Source organism: Rhododendron vialii, chromosome 9a (assembly GCF_030253575.1).
Source record: "Rhododendron vialii isolate Sample 1 chromosome 9a, ASM3025357v1".
Classification (NCBI taxonomy): Eukaryota; Viridiplantae; Streptophyta; class Magnoliopsida; order Ericales; family Ericaceae; genus Rhododendron; species Rhododendron vialii.
This window is the reverse complement of record NC_080565.1, coordinates 10,555,568-10,578,032: the sequence shown is the minus strand read 5'-3', so window position 1 is coordinate 10,578,032 and position 22,465 is coordinate 10,555,568. Positions and strand designations below refer to the sequence as shown.

The following is a 22,465-nucleotide window of genomic DNA, read 5'->3' as shown; positions in this document are numbered from 1 at the left end:
ATGTCTTCTTCTAAACTTGAATTCAAGTGAGTGGATATGTTTTCTTCGATGAAGAAGAGTAATCAGAAGCTCGTGACTTTATAAGAGCTCCAACCTTATAAGAGCTCCAACCAGAGAGAGAGAGAGGTGATTGGCGGCAACGGCAGTGATGGTGATGAATGGATGAGATTTTGGTAAAATACGGGTTCATGAGTGGCAGCTTTTGTACCAAATCAAGTTTTTATTCAAATTTTTACTCAAATTTGAGTAAAAATATGAGTAAAAAATAGAGATGCTCTTATAAGTACCACTTTTGATGTTCAAAACACCTCTATGCCACCAGGCAAGACACCCCCAATTTTGGGGAGCAAATGTTATGATTTCTGTGTTGTAAAAGGTACAAGGTATACTCGCCCCGAGGGCCCTCATTGATCACCACTCGCAACCTTTTTCTTTTGGGTATTTTTTTTAATCGTTATTTACATATAACCCATCGGCACTCATTGGGCGATGATAAGACCTTTTTTCTCTCTTGGAGTTCAAGCTTTGTTACATCAAGTACAGAGCAAGATGCCTTTGAATGTTTGAACGTTGTTGGCTGAACATTGGGAAAGGTAGACTTCATTCGCACAACAGCCAAGTATGAGAGAGAGAGAGAGAGAGAGAGAGAGGAATTCGTAAAGATCGATTGAAACCCCCACTTGGAACTCATTTTTTGACATAGAAACATGAGAACATAGCAAGCCTATCAGAGCAGTTAAAGGTTATGACACCATAATAGAAGTTCAGTCATTCCTCAATCACATGTACAATGATATATACCATAATCGCCAAACTAAAACCAAATGTGGCCTCAACAAGTCTCTCACTTTCATCCAATCAAGCTTGAGAGGAATGACACAATTCGACAAATGACATTAGTTCTCCCAGATCCTTCCACACCGAAACTAACAAGGAAACAGACCCATTACTTCTTGTTCTCATAAATATTATACTAATAAACAGATGCAAACCCATATTGTTGAATCTAATTCACAATTCTGGCCTTGGAGGAAAAAGTTCCTAGCACACGGACAATTACCCTCTTCTCCACATATGGCTGGTTGCGGCCAAGCAATGCAAATGCTTACATCAGCATTAAGTAATTCGTATGGTCAGTTAAAGAGACTTCACCTTCTTGGTGGCCTCAATAATGCTTTGGATCCTCTCTGGGTGTTCTAACTTCAAAAGTTTCTCTAGCTGACTAGAAGCTTCGTGAAAGCCATCATTCTTAATAGGAACATTTGTATTAACAACAAAAAGAACTTCGTTGACGTCTTCCTCGAGCTGAAGGTGAAAAAGGTTGGTGAAAGCCTGAGAACAAAGAAATACGAGTTTATGTGAGAGTGGCTATGAACAATAAATGCAAGCACCAGTTGAGCTAATAATGCAGATAATCAAGGACCGGGAGTGCAGGAAATAAGCAAGAGCTGCAACGAAATACCACATGATCTTAAATTCAGGTGTCCATAGCCGTTGAATATTAGTGATCAGATCAACGAAGATACGAGATTTTCTTTCTTGGCACTTCCAACAATGTTAGTGAATGCGAGTAGCGAACAAAATATAACTTTTCTACCCTAACTTTTTATGCAAAAAATAAACGAAAGCAAAGAGGACAAACCAACTAAGGTACGTACATGTTTGAGTTCAACAAAAGTTCTCAATGAGATCCTTTGAACAACATAAAAAGAATTAGAAAATTATATCCGAAAACACTTTTCTTTTAGGTTTCAAAATGGCACGGAATCCCAAAATGAGCAAAATTATGGGAAGGAGGGACTAATAAAACCAAAAAAGGAGGGTGGGGAAAAAGCCTCCAGTCCTAAAGTAAAGGATGTAGCTGTCGTATTTTGCACTTTTCCAGCCCATCTAGGCCATAGCAACTTTTAACCCATCAAACCTGATCTTTTAAATGTCATCTTCTCATTACTCGAAGGTGAAGTGAGGGACTTCAATTCAAAACTCAAAAGGAAGGCTGTGTCAAATCAGGCGAATAGGACGTTAACCAAATATGTGATCGTTAATTTTATTCAAATACTTTGAAGAGAAGTGGAAGGGGAAATATTCTCCAAGAAAAAAAGTGGTTCTTTTCTCTCACCAATTTCATCCTTGAAACAACCATCTCTCTAATGGCTGAGGATCTTGAGACCAGATTAATAACAAAGAGACCTTGCTCAGAGAGGGAATTCTTGACAGCACATAAAAAGGACTCTTCCACAAAATCCGATGCAGGGCAGGTGAGACCAGAGCTGCACAAGAGAAGTAAAATTTAGAATAAAGAAAATCAAGCCCAGTAGAGTGAAACTAACTTCTAAAGATTTCAGTAGAGAAGTACAATTTACCTCGCGTCTGAAGAGTCAACATCAACAATGAGTATGTCAATTTTGTTGGTCTCTTTGAGTCCTGCATCAGATACAGTGCAACTCCCATTTGAAGAAGTGGGGTCCTTATTGCAGATAGCCTTCTCATTCCCATGATTAACAATGACTCCATCATCTACCTTGGAATTTGCAACCCCTATGACAAACTGGATCCCATCAGTGATGTGCACCTGAAATTTCACAGAAGCAACCAAAACAATGAGCATTAAGACTTCATAGACATGAAGAATTACAAGAATACACAAGGTGGCTAAGATAGCAGATACTGATGTAGTTAACTTTCTTAGGATAACAGTGTTACACCCTACATTTTTTTATATTCCTCAACAAAAGCAGAACACAATGTAGCACTGCAATGATCAAGAGCATTTTGATGCTAGAATAGCAGTTTTTTGCTCCAGACATATGTGAGGCGAGAACAGTGCTGACCACAAGATAACTTCCACAAATGTCCAACGAAGGGTTGCAGAAAATCTGAAATTAAAATCATAAACGCTTCATGCCAAAGCTAGAACAGTCAAGTGTTGTAATGTGAATCATACATAGTCACTACAATGCTGAATCTTCCAGATTTTTTCAAAGCAAAACAATCTGGGACACTTCACAGCTACGAACGTCAGTGTAGACTCCAACTGGGTACTGATTTGAAATGCATGTTTGTTCACGTTATCCAGGGTTTTCTTGATAGGACTTCGGGGACCTATCAATGGAAGTCAAGCAGGATTACAATCTTACTTCATACCATCATTAACGGTTAACAGAGCATCTGAACTGATATTTAATTATGCCAGGATTTATGTCACATATTCGAAGTGCTTGGTCCCCGTCATCCTAGTTGTTGTTGTTTGACTTTGACATCTTTTTGATAAGATCATCTGGCTGCTTTACTTCTCAGTAATTGTCTCTCACGAGAATTTCATTCACAAGAGCATTGACCTTCCTTTTTCCTATCATAAATCAATTCGAAAGCAATAGTGTGCCTCAAAGTAAAGGTATTTATGTGGTCATTTGGTCAAAAGAATCTCTTCAAAAGATGAGATCTAATAGAAATATAACCTCAATGACATCTAAGGTGTAGTAGGAGCGATGTATCATTGCATCATCTATTTTGCACGGCCATCTGCCTTTAAGTCGCCAGTTATTTGAAATGAGGATATTTGTAGGGTGGCTCCGACATCTTGTTCCTAAATGCTATTTGTAAAATTTGGAGGTTTTGGGGGGCAAAAAGTAAGCGAAAGGTTTCATGTAAAGAGGGGATACAACCACACAATTAAGAGCCAAAAAAAGATCTGACACACCACTTGAAACCACCTCAATTTTTTTTATCAGCAACAAATACTAAAACCAAATCATCTTGCCTCCACGCTTAGCTTTGACTTAACAGTCACTTGCACCACGTAAAATCATGTGTCTTGAAGCATTGGCCTGAGCACGAAATATTATTTAGTTCCTTATCTTAAATCCACAATGAGGCCGATGAGTGATGACGTTATCTGAAGAAATAAGATCACGTCATCGTACTTTCAACATGGCTATGTAAATTTCCATCAGCCATTTAACACAATACTATTACATCAATGGGATCATGGTTATTCCACCCTCTTCTCATCTGCTCCCCTTTATTGGGAGAACTTGAATACCCGAACATGGGATAGCAGCCTAGTCGAAGAACATATCAACATAAATGTGCTGGCCAGCCTAAACTTCTACGATGTTTCTCCGAGTCATTACAACATCTCACTCTACCTCAATATCGTTGTCTGCTGCACCTCAATAGGAGTAGCAAATAAAGGAACGACAGAGAGAATGAAACTAAAATGATGGTGATACGTCATTCTAGAAGAGGTATATTCATGGATGGCCAACTTATGGATACACACATGTCAGTTTATAGGGGTAGAGCAACCAGAAAAAAAACAGATTCAGGCAGCATATACGAGTGAATGCAGAGAAATGGATAGAGATAATAATGTGAAACTACTTCCACTTCAACAATGCATAAACTCAGCTGCTTATTAAAATGTCAAGTATTAATAGTGCTTCTTGTTAGAAGGAAAGTAGGCATGTGAGAACACAATGTAATAATAACTACCTTCAACTGTTTATCTTCTCTAAAACCGAAGTAACCCTTTGCGAGATCTAAAACCACGGGATCTAACTCCACAACCTGTCAATACAGAAACTATCCAAATCATAAAAGAGCAATTTCCAATCAACCATGAAGATGGAATCAAACCTCATCTTACCTCTATACACAGAATGGGCAGACATGCGTGGAGGAACATAGGAAGTAAGCCAGCTCCAAGACCAATTACAACTGCTCTGACCTGGAAAAGGCAAAGCAATTACTTTCACCAAAATAGTAACTAAGAAGATATCTGTCTTAAGCCCATTTTGGTAGACACAGTAGTGTGGTTCAAAATTACTTCCTTATCACACGAACACAGGCATAATTGACAAGGAAAACATTTTATCAAGCAATTTGAAAGAAACACAACTTTCCATCCTTTTAGTGAAAGCTGAAATCACATAACCAGCTCAATGTTACTAGAGAACGCTCATACCCAGGTGAATTACATTTTGATACACACATTCTGAAACATGGTACACTTCTGTTCCAAATCAGTAAATTTAGCGATCCAAAGCTATCCCCCAAAGGTTTTGCAAAAAATTCAACTTATCAAGGAAAAAATCTGGAAAAAATCTGAAGTGGGTGGAATTGGGGTGAGAGAGATGTTTAAGAGTTGAGTCATTATGAGCCCGTTCGTTTTGGGATTTTGGATTTGGATTTATAGGTAATGAGTGGAGAGAGAAATAGAGTAATGATTGAAAATAGGGGTAATGATTGAAGAGAGAGAGAGAGAGAAAAATGAGAGTAATGATTGGAGAGATATAGGATAATAATTAGAATCCAAAATCCAAAACCCTTAACCGAACAAGGTCATGCTCCTACAAATGTGTTTTGTATACATTGAAAAACAATACCAAGTTTTACTAGATGTTTACTGCTTGGAAGAGTAAGCTTCAATTATGTTATCTATAGAAGCTAGCATATCACAATTTAGGTTTGTCGCGTACCATCTTGCCAATCCACTTTCCAGATAACATAGGCCCCGCTATTATTTTTAAGCACAGTGAGTTGATAACAGAAGATAGTTTCCTTACCATTTTTCCAGTTGATGAAGCATTTTCCAAGCATGAAGAAATCAGCATAAACCCAGCAATGATGCCAGTATGATATGAACTAGCTAAATAGCTGTGATCAACTTTCAGATACTCGCTCAAGTCTATAGCATGAAGAAAATAAGTAATAAGAAGTCAACCCAGCCAAACAAATTACAAACTTAAGTTGGTGATGAAAGCAAACAGAACCACTAAACAATTACTCAACAGGAAGAGTATCAGAGATTACAGTCAATACCATCACTTACAGACACTTTGGGATCGTTCCTTTTCAGATTTCCTCTTTTCTTTGCCTTGGAAGAAGAGCGGGCTTTCTTCTGCTCTGTGTCACCAAGAACTTTCTGTGATGTTCCTAGAGTTAGCAAAGCTTCAGATTGCACCAAGGCCTCCATTCTTTGAAAAGTAAGGCGCCGAAATATCAAATCATTTGACGGCAAGGGATAACTGAAATCATCACCAACTTTTTCATAGATGACATCATCAACAATGATCGATCCGGTCAAGGGAGATGTAACCTACATAATATAAAGCAATTGATTAGGGGACGAATACAAAGTCACCCGTTATTCAAACCTTCAGCCATTAGAATATGGGTCCAACAATGCATATCAAGCTATCCAACTCCCTCCCTAAAGTGCAACCCCATCTTCATGTGGAGATGTGAAGATTTACTCATAAAGAGAAGCTGAAAGCATAAGGTAAACACATGGAAACAAGATACACGAACCCACCACCTCTTAGAAACCAAAGCTCCGAGACCATAATAAATCACCGATTGACGCAAAATCTTAAGCTATTAGGAAAGGAGCCCAATAATACATGTCAAGATAAAAACAATGGAACTACAAGTACAGAAGTGATATATCAACGTTACTGGTGATTTGAATTTGCTCCAATGTGTTTTATGTAACACCAAAAAGAAACCCACACTTTAAAGTGAGCAGTGGCTTCACCAATGAGGGTAAAAAGTTCAACAGTGCCTCAGCGTTAAAAATAGTAGTAGCGGTGGCGGTGGCATGGTTCTCGGTGTATCATTGTCGCCTCAACATTTCAAGAAGTAGCAGCGGTGAGAATAACAGTGATGGTGGCAGTGACTTGGTTCTTGCCGCCTTGGTGTAACAGCCATAGCGTAACAGTTGTGAGGCCCCAAAGTCCCACGTCGGGAATCTATGGAAGTCTTGAATGGTAGTGTATAAGTATTCGTGAGCAACTACTGTATAAACTGAGATTAACCTTTTGAGACACGTGGTTAAGGCTAAAGGTTAGTAGGTAAGCTGGCACGGGTCGTTACAATTGGTATCATAGCACAACCCTGGTCTACATGGTGGAAGCCACCTGTAGGATCTGGTATGTGCCTGATAGCACCTATAATGCCCTTCGCAGACTACTAGCCTAGTACCTATATTGTTATATTGTAAATCCACAAGCAACACCACATGGCACAAAATGCTTAAGCCCGTGGTACTACTAGTAGCCCACAAGGTTTGTTATATACCCAAGATCATCCATGATGTGGGACGAAGTGTTACAATCTCCCCACCTTTATACCCTCAAGGCTCGAGTCCTTGTGAGATTGAGACTAGAGTCACCACGGCTTTACCGAGTCTTTTCTCTAGCAACCAAAGTCACCACAGCATACCCGGGTCTTTTCTCTAGCCTGAGCCCACACAGTTGTGTAAAGGTGGGGTGTTACAATCTCCCTACCTTATACCCTCGCATCCTCCCCATCTTTTCTCCAGCCTGAGCCCACACGGTCGTGTATACCCACACGTCATGTATAAAGGTTGCTCTGATACCACCAGTAATGCCCCAAGCAGACCACTGGCCCAGTACCTTGATTTGGCTCCACAAGCCACATCACATGGCCCAAACTGATTAAGCCCAAGGTACTAGTGGCTGCCCACAAGGTTTGTTATATACCCAAGATCTTCCATGTAGACTTTCGATGTGGGACAGGGTGTTACAACGATAGCGGCAATTACTATGTTGCTTGGACTCAGGTGAAAGTATCGGGTGCAGATGTGAATCTAGGTGTTGGATACCTCAAGTTAAATACAGGATACGCATATGGATCCACATTTGGACAAGGGTAAGGGTATATGTCCCGTCACCACCTAATTTCCAAAATATTATTGATGTATATATGTGTAAAATAGACACTTGATTCATATGCCAAAAAAAAATAAAGTAGAGACTTGTTCCTTTCATGTTTTTAAAAGGAAATGTAGTCAAATCCCAATACATAGCCCAAATTCCTAATAAATGGATAGTTGAACTCTATAAAACAGAGTAGGCCCGGATTTGTATCTTAATTTTACAAAGAAACCAAACAAGCCCATTACCTTTTCTTTTGAATAAAGAAGCCCAAGTAGCCGAAATACAAACGTCTTCTATATAGGAAAGAAGCCCAACTACATTAATAAACCCTAGATTCATTCTCTTCTTCCTCTCATCTGCTGCAGCGGCTGCTACTCAAACTGCTGCAGTCTACATTCCGAGATCTGCTGCTACTGCTGTCTGCTCTCTTGTGACTACTCTTTTCTCTCTCCGATGAGAACATCAGACTCAGCCGTGCCCTAATTCAATCCACCACACCCGACACAAAAAGTGGTGAGTCCACGTAACATAGGCGGCCAATGGAGTCATGATTTTGTGAATTAATTTTAGCACAACTTGGTGAAAACTAATTGATACTCGTATTCTTATTTCAGATTCAATTTTATGAGTGCTGGATTGAAAATGACTTCTTTTTGTTTGTTTTATTTTTTTTTTAAACAAGATACAAAATATATACTTTTGCAATAACATTATGGCGATTTGAAAAGAATTTACATCAATTTATGTGTCCTATATTTATTGTGCACCACTCTAATGATATTTACTTATAACAGGTATAGAGCATAGAATCCATAGGCTGTAGCATTGCATTCACTTGTGGTTCGAAATTCAAACTACAAAGCAATTATGGTGCACCGCTTTAAGGATACTAGATATGAAGTAAAAAAAAAAACTCTAAATAGATAATTTCTTTTCTTTATTTATAAGTAAAAAAATCTATTGAAAATGCATCAGGTGAATGCCGCCTATGTACAAAATTAGACACTAGTCAGATAAATTCATAATTGGACTTACACATCAAACCAAAAGGATGCATAGAGCAAACCTTACGCACTAGTCATTATTTAGACACAACATGTTCCCACAAGACCAATGAATTAAGGAAAAAAAAAATTCATAGGATAATTACTGGTGATGCAAGAAGACTTGAATCACAAAGGAGCATATAAATTACCTCTGGCCCAGGTACATAGTGGTTACCATTGTATCAGGTACTATTACAACGAAAGTAAGGCCCCCTTTGGCCTAAGTTATGAAGAAAAGCTGAAAATAAAGTAACTAAAAGTAAAATTAATTTAGAAAGACTCCAAACACACTCCAAAAGAAAAAGAAAAAGGAGAGAAGAAAATACTAGATACATTAAAAACTCAACTCTGAGAGTCCCAACCAAAAAGCTCAAACACGAGAGAGAGAGAGAGAGAGAGAGAGAGAGAGAGAGAGAGAGAGAGAGAAGCGAGAGCGTCAACATCACAACAACCAAGGGCAAAGTCGATGTTGATCAGCTAGACCTTATATGAAGCGAAGCCTTAAAGGCAGTCTATCAGAAGCTACTGGTACCACTCGCCAGCCACCAGAGATAGCAGAAATCACCAGATTCACAACCCCATATCCACAGAAATCACAAAAAGCCACTGTTCTAAACAGACAATGAAGCCCTAGATAGATATAAAGGACTTCGGACTTGGGAGACCAAAAGAAAACAGAGGACACAGGTCAAATGAACTTGGGCCCTATTCCACTTCAGCCCATAGGAGGCCACAATCGAGTCAAGAAGTGAGTTGTTCAGAGCTAAGAAGCACGGGCCAGACAGGGACACAGGGATACGTTACTTCTCTAAATATAGGACCCGGACACCTTGGGGATAGGCTCAATTATATACATATCAAAATTTATTAGTATGTATACGTAACCATAAGCATATGTTCCAGATTTTAAAATAGATAAGATGCAAAAAGTTATGAAGAACCTAGATTGACAAATGGCTTAAGAAACCCTTAAAAAAAAGACATTGATACAATTAGAAATCCTTCAAAATTTCCAATTCAATTTAAGTATGATTACTTGTAAGACTTACTATTATTCCATCTTTGTAAATCATAGTGATATGTCGACTATTGGAATCTTTGATAATCACATGTTAGCAAGTATCCAAGAAGTATCAATCACATTTTCATTTCTTAAACATAGACACCGAAGAAGTATTAGTCACGTTGCAGAAATTTCGTTGGACAAGCGTCCGACATATGATTTTTATTTTCTAATAACAGACACGAAAAAAGAGTATCGTACATGTGTCCGAGATGTCCGAGGAGTGTAGGACATGCCACCTTCGTTTAAGTGCCCGTGCTTTTTAGGTTCAGAGTTTCATAGGTTTACATTTGCCCTTTCTACTGAATAATCTATGACTTGTATCTATAACCATAACTCCGTTACATAAAGTTGCTGCAGTGCTGCCAATGTGTAACAGCAAAAATAGTTGCGATTTTGGTTCATATGGCTATAGCGGCTGTCTGGGGCGTCCCCATCAAAACCATAACGCAACAATGGCCACTACATAATGCCGATTTTTCAAACCATGACAGTGACCAAATACCTTACAAAGGCGAAGTTAACTTATTTGAGATCAAGGATTTCTCAATGCATCACTAAGAAATCGATCCAAAGGCATGTACATATAGCTAATTAGCAAGAGACGACCATATAGTATCCAGTTAAATATCAGTCCAATCCAATTCCATTGTTCACTAAAGCTAACAATACAACAAATTGACAAAGGATACATTCCAGCATCTAAGAAATAAAATTTTGTTTTTTCAGGCAACCTCATCTAATGTCACGAGTCTAACGAATTCCATGATTTGCTGCTTCCATCTCTAATTAGAGAGTCGCACTCCCTCAGAGTTTTATTAATGCCACCACATTCTTCTGTAGCTAAAATGGGTAGCACCTTTATAAAAATATGACATCCCGGAGTTCCATGCCAGAAAATTCAAATGTCATCCACATTTGGATTACAATCCCAACCAACATAAAAAACATGAGCTTAATGGATGACAATTTCCCCTCTAGAAAGCTAAAACGCGCGGGCACGAGAGAGAGAGAGAGAGAGAGAGAGAGAGAGAGTGCATACACGAAAACAAATTTCTTGTTTGGACCAATTGAATTTTAAAATAGTTTAAACACAATTATGTCACTTGTCGCCCTCATGGGTTTCTCTTTAAAACAACCGCTGCAATACTACATAATATAAAGTCACGTTAACTTACAGCAACAAAAAACAACTTGTAAGGGAGCACTCAACCTGGTGAACAATTTTCCGTTGCTTGATCCCATCACTTGCTGCCATAAATCTGCAGACAAATCCACCCATAAATCCAAATGAGTACTGAACCATATCAACAAACAAAACGCAATGCCTAGCAGGATAAGTAGATAATACAACGACAATAGAAGAAAGTAGCACGATGACGGCAAGAAGAAAAAAAAAATGAATACAATAAAGATGTGTCAGACACACGATAAACAATAGGAGCAGTATCATTTTTGTGTAGTTGATTCCATTTAAGCTTAACAGACTTGTTATTCGGTTCATGCTCAACTGTATATCATGGTGCAACTATGTCAAACATAGGAAGGAGGCTAGAAAACTAGAAAAATCAAAGTGTAGGACTTCGAAAGAGGGGCAGTTTCATAAAGCACTTCGAAAGAGGGTGTGAGTATTAGGTGTCGGAAGAGTACCTGAGGTGGCCCTCCGGGTATATGGCGGTTGCTACAATGGCTCGAGACCACCGGAGGTGGAGGAGAGAGCTCGGGGCAGACTTAGAGAGAGAGAGAGAGAGGGATGGCAGTGAAGAGTGGTCTTAACCAGAGAGTAAATGCTTGCTCAATGCCCTTCAATAGAGGTATTGAATGCTTGTCTTTGCTAAGTGTCAACTCTCCCTTACATATAAGCCTTGGAGAGGAGAGAGCCAGTTGTTGGGCTCCTCATTTGTGGGCAGAGTGGAGGTTGACATGTTTTCCTCTTTGAGTCCCAAGTCAGGCCTTGGCCCTTGTATCATGGAACCAACAGAGACTATTTGGGTCCCGAGTGAGGTACCTAGGCCCTGCTCCCGGCCTAGGATGGTGTGTAGAGTCGCCATTAAGTATTTGTGAAGGGCTCATAGAGCCTTGAGAGTGTTAAGTGGGAGGTGAGGTGCCCAGAGGTGACCTCGCTCCTCCGTGAGTGGAGAGTTCCTCCTCCAAGAGGTAGGATTGTGGAAGAAGCCTTGCTTCGGCAGAGGCAAGGCCCGCAGAGGAAGCAAGGTCCATGAAGGAAGCCTTGTTTCAACGAAGGCAAGGTACGTGGAAAAAGCCTTGCTTCGGCAGAGGCAAGGCCCTAGGAGGGAGCCTTGTTTAGCTGGAGGCAAGGTCCTTGGAGTAAGCCTTGCTCCGGCAGAGGCTAGGTCTGTGGAGGAAGCCTTGCTCCACAGGAGGTAAAGTCTATGGAGGAGCCCTCGCTCCTCTAGTAGTGGGTCGCCCAGAGGGGCTCTTGGAGATGACGCATCCGGATGCGGGGTATATCGGATACCCACAGAGGGGAAGTTTCATATCATATACTAAAAAAATGTGCAATTTTGAGTCTTCACCAGCCAAAAAACGATTACTGTTTCTAACACAGTAATAATTCATTCATAAAAACGTAAAATCTCATTCCTACAACTACAAAACTTAGGATTTTGCTACCAAAACAAAAAAAGGAGGGCTTGAGAACAAAATTTATCTTCTCTTTATATCCATTCTCGACAAAAATCATAGAAGGGATGGGGTCTCAATACCTAGCATCTACTACAGCAGGTTTAGAAGCAATTGGATATTCTAACAGCTGATCCATAGACTGAGTTGTCCGACTTATAACAAAACTAACAGTACCAATGGGAGATGGTGATTGATGATAAAGGAGAAGAAAATTTTGAAAGCTGAAAAAAGGGTCTACTCCTTAAAAGCGAGGTCAAAGTACTGGCAGAAATAGAATAAAAGCAAATAGAATAGTAACTAACATACGGGATTTGAGCTTCAGTGCCCTCTCTTCCTGGTGCCAACGGTTTAACCAGAGGAGAAAGATCCTTCTGAAAAAAGAGAATAAATAAAACGCTGAAGAATCAGAATTTAAAATGACAAGTGTTTACAGTATTACAGATAGGTGCAACTAGTATAGAAATTCGAACAGAGGTTCACCTGAATTTCATCCATGCTAGCATTGGTGTGGCTGGTGTCTAATAAAACCTAATCAACACAAAATTCAGTATGTCCAGTATCTGCTGAAGACTATGAGACCAATTAAGCAGCATAAGAAGTTACCATTATCAGACGAGCTGCTTTTGAGCTTTCAACAACCAGCCATTGTCCTTCTTCTGAAGAGAAGAGCCACTCGTGAGCCCTAGCCTGGATTCTAAAGTTCAGTTACAGTTTTAAATTGAGAACCAGAGAGGAAAAAATGCAAAACCAACACAGGAGAAAAGAACATGCATGAACTACCAAACAAAAATTCAATTTTCTCTTGCACATAAAATATTTTACAAGGGAGAGAAGTTCTTTTCTTCTACTTTTGTATGTGAGTGCCGGACAATTCATAGATAATCAGACATTGTAAGTATCTGAAGTGACTAAGAAAATAAAGCATATAACGTAATATTAGTGTGAGAGAAGTTCTTTTCCTCCATGTATGTGAGTGCCGGACAATTCATAGATAACCAGACATTGTAAGTATCTGAAGTAACTAAGAAAATAAAGCATATAACGTAATATTAGTGTTTACACCCGTTTTACAATTAACATACCCATAAATTAGTGTGAGGGTTTCGCCCCTTCTTGATACTTTTATGGATTTGTGTACATATCGACATGGAGGAAGATTAAACAAAAACCTTGATTGCAAACTGTTAAGACAAGAATTGTCCAAAAAGCTTAAGCAGGAAGGGGCCGAACAACGTTTATCATGCAATCCAACACCCTCCCATCGTGCAATCTCATCTTGAACACGAAGATGTAAACATCCACACAAAGAGAATTAGAATGCAAAAGAAGAGAATGCAAAATAAATATTACAAGTCAAACGAGGGTTTTATTTGGTCAAAATTACTCTATTCACTTATCCCCTTAATCTTTGGAATATCATTACCCCGAAATAAGCTTTCAATATTATAGACCCCTGTTATGTTTCCATCCGTGTCTCAAGTTGAGACACGGTCCCAATGTGTCCCCGGTGTCACGTAGATAAAAATTGATGTTGGACACGCCATGTGGCGTGTGGCATATGTGTCCCCAGCGCGTATCCGTGGAGTGACCAACATAAATACGGCAAGCAGTTAGGAGCGTTAGTGCTCATAGGTACGGAGTACCAATATGCAGACCAATACCACCGATTCTACCATGCATTTTTTGAACTGCAACAAAAGCTTGAGGGGACTGACAGTCCAACCTTAGTCGTATTGAAACAAACCCAGTTCAGCTGTTCTGCTCATGTCAAAAAGCAAAAGATATAGAAAAGCCAAGAGGATCTGATGAATGCATTTTTTTTCATATTAAGAATGGGGGCTTCAAGATCTTAGGGAGAGCCGTAGAAGGCAAGGTGAGTGGGGCCCTATGCTACCAACAGCTCCAGTGGGGGGGAATTCGGTGTGAGCTCGAAATTACCCAAAACGAAAACATGCAGTGAAGCTGGTTTGACCAACAAAACCAGCAGGTATGTCCCGCATACATTTCGAGAGATGAGTGGATAGCATCAAAAACCTGAAGAATAAATTTTTGTCAAAGAAAAAAGGCAAATAGTATTATTACTCAACAAATAAACGAAGCTATTGTTTGTCACGCCCTCGATTTTCAACCTAAATAATAATCATTTTAAATAAATAAAATCCTCTCTGAAATACAGATAATACCCAAATAACATTTCTTTCCCTGTTCTCAAATTAAATACAAATGTTACAATCTTGACTCAAGGCCCCAAATTATCAAATACAAGTATCCGAAGAAAATAATATTACAATTTACGATTATCATTCTTCCAAATACTCCTCTTAAATACCTTTCAATACTATGATCATACATGCACAACAAGTACGCCATGTCAACTCTTTGAATTTCACCAGAAATGATAATAGGTTTGAGCAAACACGCGCCCAGTAGAGAAATCTTTACACAAGCTATATGAATATGCGATGAAATATGCACCAGAGATGAATGAGTTTCAATGAACAAACATGAGCAACGAAGATTTACCACAATAGACAAACGGATATCGACTTCAATGTTCTAAGCATCTTATCGGGATTCCTATCAAGGCACATGTCAAACTAGAAGCTATAGCTACTATACTAAGTTCACATCAAACCAAACAAATCTACAATAGGTTCTCAACCACTTCATTTACTTCATGCGTGAGCACCACAATCTATCTCAATTTCACATTACAGAATATCAAATCGCTTTCCCTTAAAACTTTCCTTTTGATTGCAAAATGACTTGTGAAAACCAAACCAAACCGATACGAGTCAAGCTCCGTAATTCGAGCTTGAATACCGGAGTCCGTTGATTTGTGCCCAAATACCGGAAACCGTTGATTCACTCAAGAATACCAGAGGATTTTCATCAAAATCCTTTAACCAAAACCAAAATCCTCTCATTAACTTCATAAACCAAGAACGTATCATTAAGAGTCTGAGCCGAAGCTCCTGCCAGGCACTTACTCGACAACGAGCCCTGAAGACAAATGATATGAGCATCTAGCTTCTGTCAGGCATTTACTCATTTAAGAGCCCTGAAAGCATACAATATGAGCATTTAGCTCCTGCCAGGCATTTACTCATTTAAGAACCCTGAAAGTCCTCTTTGTGTCCATTTAACATTTACATTCTTTCCACATTCCCATTTCACAAACATCAAATCAGTCAATCGAATCCAAAGGCCGTTTAATCAATCACAACTTAATCATCCCAAACAGTTCTATCACAACCTCGATTAAACTTCAAGTATTCTAAACGATCTACCAATACACCACATTGATTTACATTTCAAAACGTTCCAAACTGTCAACCATAGCATGACTCCGACTAATAAATTAATACACATCCTTCCCTTTAAGTAGACCATAATACCACATGTTATGTACCAACCCATCACCACCCTATGACATATCTCTTGCTATCGTTGACACCTAGACCTCATGGGATAAGCACCCGAAGAATTAAAAGAAAACAACAAGACGGATCATGAGAACATGGATTTCAGTCTTACCTTTCGGATCACTAGACGGACACCCATCTACCCACTCGCACTCACCACAATGCCTCACATAACCTACAATACTCCTAAACAGCCATACGATGTATCATTCGTTTACATCGTTACCCAAGGTTACGTTTTACGAGTGTCTCGGGAATGGGAATGACCAACGAGTCACCAAAGAACAAGCCACCAAGCTTAGAGATGGTTTAAGGGTGTTTTAGAAGTGCTAGAAGTGATCGGGGGTCAAAATAACGAAGTTTGGATCAAAACAGCAAAAGCTGATTTTATGGTACTTTGTATCCATACTAGAAATCCTAGTATGGATACAGATTGGCTTCGTAACACATCAGAGAATTCTGTATCCATACTGAAAAGGGTAGTATCCATACAGATGGGGTTCGAGCAGATTTTCTGAAATTTCAAGGATTTCAATCTCAGCAACAACAACCAAGGACACGATTCATGGCACAAAATCACTCATAAACATATAGAGAGTGTAAGAAGTCCCTATCTCGAGCATCAAAGCCGAACCCCACGAGAGATTGAGCCCTAGCTTCCAAAATCAACACCGAGAGCAATACACCTCCACCGAGAGCTAGCCGACGATGTACGAGCTCCAATACATGCGTAGATGATGGATTGGAGGTTGGTTGTCTTGGGTTTTGAGTTTTGGGTGGAGTTTTTGAGTTATGGAGTGAGAGAGGGAGAGGAGCTGAGAGAGGGGAGAGAGGCCGGGAGTTAGAGAGAGAGAGGGATTGAGGATTTTAATCCCCTACACCCCACACACACATATATATACTAGGACACATATACTAATCACACTTACACTCCCTCCACTTTCAATCCTCATCATTTAAGCCCCAAATCAAATAAATTTCACATTATCCAATATTCTAATATTAATAAAACCTTTAAACTATTTCCCAAAATACGGGTCTCTACATTGTTTCTATGTGTTCATAGTTTTACTTCAAATCTTCATCTGATTCCTTCACACATAACCAATGGCACTCACAACACTAGCTCAATGGAAAGATTTTTGTCAGGTTTTGAGCACTAGATTTCAAAGGAACTGTCGTACTAAACGAAGCCGATTGTATATATTCTGCCTGGAGGCTGGAATAAAACTGTTATGCTGAAATACGAACCTTAGGCACTAGAAAAACACCACAATCATATGAGAAAGGGCCAGATTGCTGTTGAGCATCAAGGAGAATAGCTTTGTAACTGAAATGGGAGGCCCCTTGTTGACCCAGAGTAAGCTGGACACGACGACCTGAGCTAAGCTCTGCCATATTCCCTTCGGCTCCTAGTTGGAGATCTTTAAGCGAGTGCAATATATCAGAACCAGAGGAGTATTCCATTCGAATTCGGTTCTCACTTTCAAGTGCTTCGTGTAGGCCACAAGCCTGAAAAAACAAGTAAGCTTCTCTGTTTCTTTCAACCTTTCAAGATATTCAAAATTCACAGAATTGAACAATCGGGAGGAATTATCTCCCAAGCTATCTATACCTAGTGACTACGACATCCTGTTAAAATATTGCGATTTAGATGTAGCACGCAATTTCCTGACATTTCTGATTGGCGGTCTGGATGCTACATTATTCTCTCTTTTTTTCTTTTTTTTCTTTTTTTTTTTTTTTTTGGCGGGGGGGGGGGGGTAAATTTGTCTGCAAATGTTATGAAGAATTCTCAAAAAAGTGGAGAGCAATTCAACTACCTGATTCCCAAGACAATCAAGAGAAGATTGATTAATTGCTGACGATATCTGTAGCAACACTAGAGATTTCTGTTTCTCAGCAATCACCATAAAGGTATGTAGGTTAGGTTTATCAGTTCGTTTTTGAGGTATAACATGAACACTCATTTTCCACCCGTATCGCAATTCAGGGAAAAGCAACCCTGACAGAAGACCAACAAAGAGATGGGTGAATTCCTCAAAAAGCTGGTTATACTTGCACGCTATTGCCCAGGGAAAAAAGGGATCCCTTAACTCACCAAGTACTGAGCAAGTTCATCTCTATCAAGTGAATGAAACAGAAAAAATACATCATGCAAAAAATGCTTCAGAACACCCACATGAAGTAGAGATAAACCATACCTAAAACATGAGATTCTGCCAAGGTTAGACATATAAATTTACCCCCAGATTTCAACACTCTTTTCACCTGGTGATACACAAGACAGTCATGTGAATTATAAGAGAATTGGGTTAACTCATTGCTGACTAATACCAACTTTGAGCTCATAAAACAAGATACAAGTTTAAAAACTTCAATAGAAAATTTTGGGTATTTCGGTAGATTCACCTCTGACAAATATTGGCTACCTAGCTTAGGTCCAAGCTCAGGCTCCATTAAAGCATCCAACCCACCCTTATCAAGGACAACATCGAAGGTCTCATCCGCAAACTGGAGAAAATACCAGTTACACATTTGGGACGAGGAAGGACAACAATCACAAAAAATGGCTGAAACAAATATAGCAAGAAGAAACACAACTGATGGCATCACAACAGTACTATTTAACAGCCAAGGACGCCAAACAGATAATTAAAAGTATAGACAAATTATAAACAGAGGAAACCAGTTCAAAGGTAACACCATGACACCCATTCCAGCAATTGGAAGTTTGAACACTAGTAACATATGTTTTGTTGCAATGAAGGAACATCGTAATCAATACCGACCACATACATGCTACGAGACTGACTGGTGTCTTGCTACATTTTCTTGCCACAATGGAAATCATTAACGAGGATCAAGATCCTTAGTTGGAACGGGAGGGGTTTAAATGTTGGGGAGAAGATGGCCGCAGTGAAGGCATGTCTTAAGGAGTGGACGGCAGATGAAGTAAAACTTAAGACTAAAAAGAAGAAAGCAGCACAGCACATGAATCGTCACTTTGATGAAATGTTCGGTGATGTAGAGTGGAGGACTAAACAGTAACTTGTAGGTGCAAAACCACACATTAAACCATTTGGTGGTGACGGGTGAATAGATGGATGAATGTTTGATGTTTGCTGTTTTCATTTTTGATGTAGGACGGTTTTAGAACACTCGGAATATTGCCGCCAACAATTGGAATCGTGGTGACTTTGGGTGGGGAATGAGAATATTATTTGGATAAGTGCGCTTAGAAGGAGAAAAGAAAGAAGAAGCGAGAGAAGAGAGATAGAGGTGCTTCACCCTCGCAAGGGTTAGGCAATTTTTGCTACGAAGGACCACAGCCCAATCCCTATTATAATGGCCTTAGCCTTGTAAACTCAATTCATTAATCAACTATATCCCAAATGAAAGATTACATCTCAATTTATAATCCATGGGAAAGACTTTTCGAATTCCTAGAACTCTAAATGAAATTTACCTAATTAATAAATACATCCAAAAAGCAAAGTGAATGAACCTAGATACAGAGATTTAAATACACGAGGAGAAAGCGAGGTGACAAAGCCCTCATTGAAGTGAGGCGAGGCAAGCACCTCATTGAAGCGAGGCGAGCGTTTAAAAAAAAAGAAATAACTACATAAATGACCAATATTCACTCCTACCATCAAAACAAGAACAAACATCACCATATTGTTATTGCATAATAACCAACAATCCAACATACGAAATACTAGTAAAATACGTAAAATACGCTCACAAAATAGGATCGGTTCTATTCGACATCTACAATATATACACAAAGGAGATAAAATATGATCAACAACATTAGTATTAATATATACAAACTGATTAATCATTACTGTATATAATATATATACTATGTGTGTATGTGTGGGGAAAAAAAAACCAGCATGCGAAAAAGACCCAGGATATACGTGTGTATGTGTGCACTGTGTGCATGGCTGCAGCCCACTGATGACTGACCAAGACCAAAGGTAGAAGGGTGCGAGAGAGAGAGAGAGAGAGAAGGAGAAGGGTGCGTGTGTGTGTACACACACACACACCCCTGTCGGCAAAAGAAGAAGAAGAAAAGGAGAAGAAAATAAGAAGAGAGGGAGGTGTTTGAGAGAGAGAAGAGTACGAGAGAGAAAGAGATCTGATCTTACCTCTGAGATTTGAAGATCTGATCGCGTTTTTGGAATATAAGACGTCTTTAGTTTGTATTTTGCCCTAACGACGCCTAGGCGCAATTTTTTAGTTGCCTCACACCTTGACGTCGCGACTAGTCATTCAACTCACGCCTAGTCGCCTGCCTCACCCAACCTCGCCTCAGGCTTGCCTCGCCTAGGCGAGCGCCTGGGCGCGCTTTTTCAATCACTGTCTAGATATAAATGCATACATTGTACCTACTAACATGTGTTTAATGCATCTAGATGATTATTAATGCAAACACTAAATACCTGGTGACCCTTTTAACTACCAATGAATATTAATGCAAACACTAAATTCATGATGACTCTTTAACTAGCAAACTACCATAGATGACCCTTGAACTACCAACTACCAAGGACGCTTATTTTTTGACAAAAAAACCTTCTTGATGCTGGTGCTATCCTTAGCCTTTGGTCTAGGCTTCCAAAGCCTATGCAAGTTGTCTAGCCACTCCATGGCTATGTCATCAATTTTGGATTCATTTGATGTTTTGTTCTTGTGGTTCAACTTACACAAACTTTGGGGAGGGAAAAATCGACTAATCTCTAGGTGGCGACTAGTTAGCCTAGGTGGTAGGCAATTAGATTTCAAAATCGTGTCATAATAGATAGAGCAACTCCACTACTTACCCCTATGTTGCCTCAAATCTAAATTTGAGCTTAAAAAGCCGCCACAAAACCTCTCCACCCCTTTACTCAAACCTATACCAAAATTACTAGATTTTTCCAAGGTCATTGTGAGGCTTTCCACAAACAAAGCTTTTGCTCCAATTCTATGCTAAATTGAGTGTGCTGTTTCAAAATCAAATAACGCTTTCTACTCAATTTTAAGACCGAGAAGGGCGAAAAGAGAGAGAGGACGGTCAACAGAAACGGAAAAGAAGAAATGGGTTTCGTACAGACCTGCACATTGGTCATGTCCATGACACGCCACCGCATACCGGGGCGCGACCGCACGTTCCGCCTCAACATGTCGGAGATCACGACTTTCGAGAAATCGATGTTGGTAATGTCCGTAAACCCGGCGTCGTAAAGGTGCTCGGAGAGTCGGGAATTGCCGCAACCTGGGACGAGAATCTGCGGCGGCAGTGGCGGTGATTGAGAGAGGGTGAGGTGGGAGAGGAGTGGTTCCCTGAGCTGGGGCCACTCGGCGTACCACTCGAAGGAATCGTCGCTACCTCGGATGGTGAAGAACTTGTCCCAGTTCTCCTTGCTGGTGAAGTCGCCTAGGGTTTTAAGGAGCTCCTCTTGCTGCGATTTCTTCCCCATTCTCTCTCTCTCTCTCTCTCTCCTGGGTCGGTCTTCGGTGTCTAGGGTTTTACAGAGATTTATTAGGAGGACAGCTCAAGAAGTGCTCCGTAGAACACACTATCGCCAATTCTACTAGCAACCCATAATTTCCTAAATACAACCGGTCCATATGTTAAAGTTACTTTTAGGGAAAATTTCAAAAAAGCCCCTGAACTTTCTGACAACTTGCAAAAAAACACCTGAACTTTCACTATTAACAAAAAAACACTAAACTTTGCATTCCGTTAGCAATTAAACCCCTGCCGTCCAATTCCGTCAATTTTTAACGGATGGAGCTAACGGAAGGCGTTAACTTTTCATTTTTTTTTACTTTTTACATTCAAAAATTACTTTTAACTCTTTCTTTTTTTATTGGTAAATAAATATGCCATAAAGTTCCTTTTTTTTCTTACTATTTATCAAAAATTACTTTAACTCTATTTTTTACTATTTACAAAAATAACTTTAACCACCATCTTTTTTGTTACTTTCAAATTGTACATTTCCCCTTCTCTCTCTCTCTCTCTCTCTCTCTCTCTCTCTCTCTCTCTCTCTCTCTCTCTCTCCCTCTTTTTTTTTTAGAACTTTAACCCCACTCCACCAATCAACTACCAAAGCTCTAGCTCTAATTTTAGAAATTCGAAATTACACTTTTTTTTAGCATTCTTGTTTTTTATATTTTTTACTTCCAAAATTACTTTTAACTCTTTATTTTTAGTAGTAAATAAATATGAAATAAAGTTTTTTTCTTACTATTTATCAAAAATTACTTTAACTCTAATCTTTACTATTTATAATAATAACTTTAACCCATTTTTACTATTTATTGCATATTTATTTATAACTAAAAAAAAGAATGAGTTAAAAATAATTTTTGGAAGTAAAAGTACTAAAAAAAAGAAAAGGTTACAAAGAGGAGGTTAAAAGAACTTTTGAATTTCTGAAATTGTGGCTAAGGCTTCGGCGGTTGGTTGTGGGATTAATTGGTGGTGTGGAGTTGATTCTAATAAGCAAAAAAGGGAGGGGGGGGGGGGGTAAAATTTGAAAATAAAAAATATGGTTAAAGTAATTTTTGATAAATAGTAAGAAAAAAAAAGAACTTTATTGTATA

The 22,465-nt window shown here is 39.2% G+C and overlaps 1 protein-coding gene across 3 annotated transcripts; it reads right to left on the bottom strand.

Moving 5' to 3' along the window:
- Positions 1 to 956: 956 nt before the first annotated feature.
- On the bottom strand, positions 957 to 21,435 carry LOC131299431 (uncharacterized). 3 transcript variants are annotated; one of them, XM_058324976.1, is made up of 16 exons: positions 20,968 to 21,435; positions 18,275 to 18,376; positions 18,067 to 18,133; positions 17,686 to 17,867; positions 17,114 to 17,374; positions 13,041 to 13,124; positions 12,918 to 12,965; positions 12,744 to 12,808; positions 11,005 to 11,053; positions 5,824 to 6,100; positions 5,568 to 5,689; positions 4,649 to 4,729; positions 4,495 to 4,569; positions 2,364 to 2,572; positions 2,120 to 2,270; positions 957 to 1,332 (listed from the first exon to the last, which is right to left on the bottom strand). In XM_058324976.1, exons 1-16 carry the CDS (start codon positions 21,331 to 21,333, stop codon positions 1,138 to 1,140), a joined length of 2,334 nt encoding a protein of 777 aa, XP_058180959.1. In that variant the 5' UTR covers positions 21,334 to 21,435; the 3' UTR covers positions 957 to 1,137. The 3 variants fall into 3 exon arrangements, with proteins under 3 accessions (XP_058180959.1, XP_058180960.1, XP_058180961.1); XM_058324977.1 differs by having other exon boundaries at positions 12,740 to 12,808; positions 12,918 to 12,955; positions 20,968 to 21,433; XM_058324978.1 differs by lacking the exon at positions 4,495 to 4,569 and having other exon boundaries at positions 20,968 to 21,433.
- Positions 21,436 to 22,465: the final 1,030 nt, after the last annotated feature.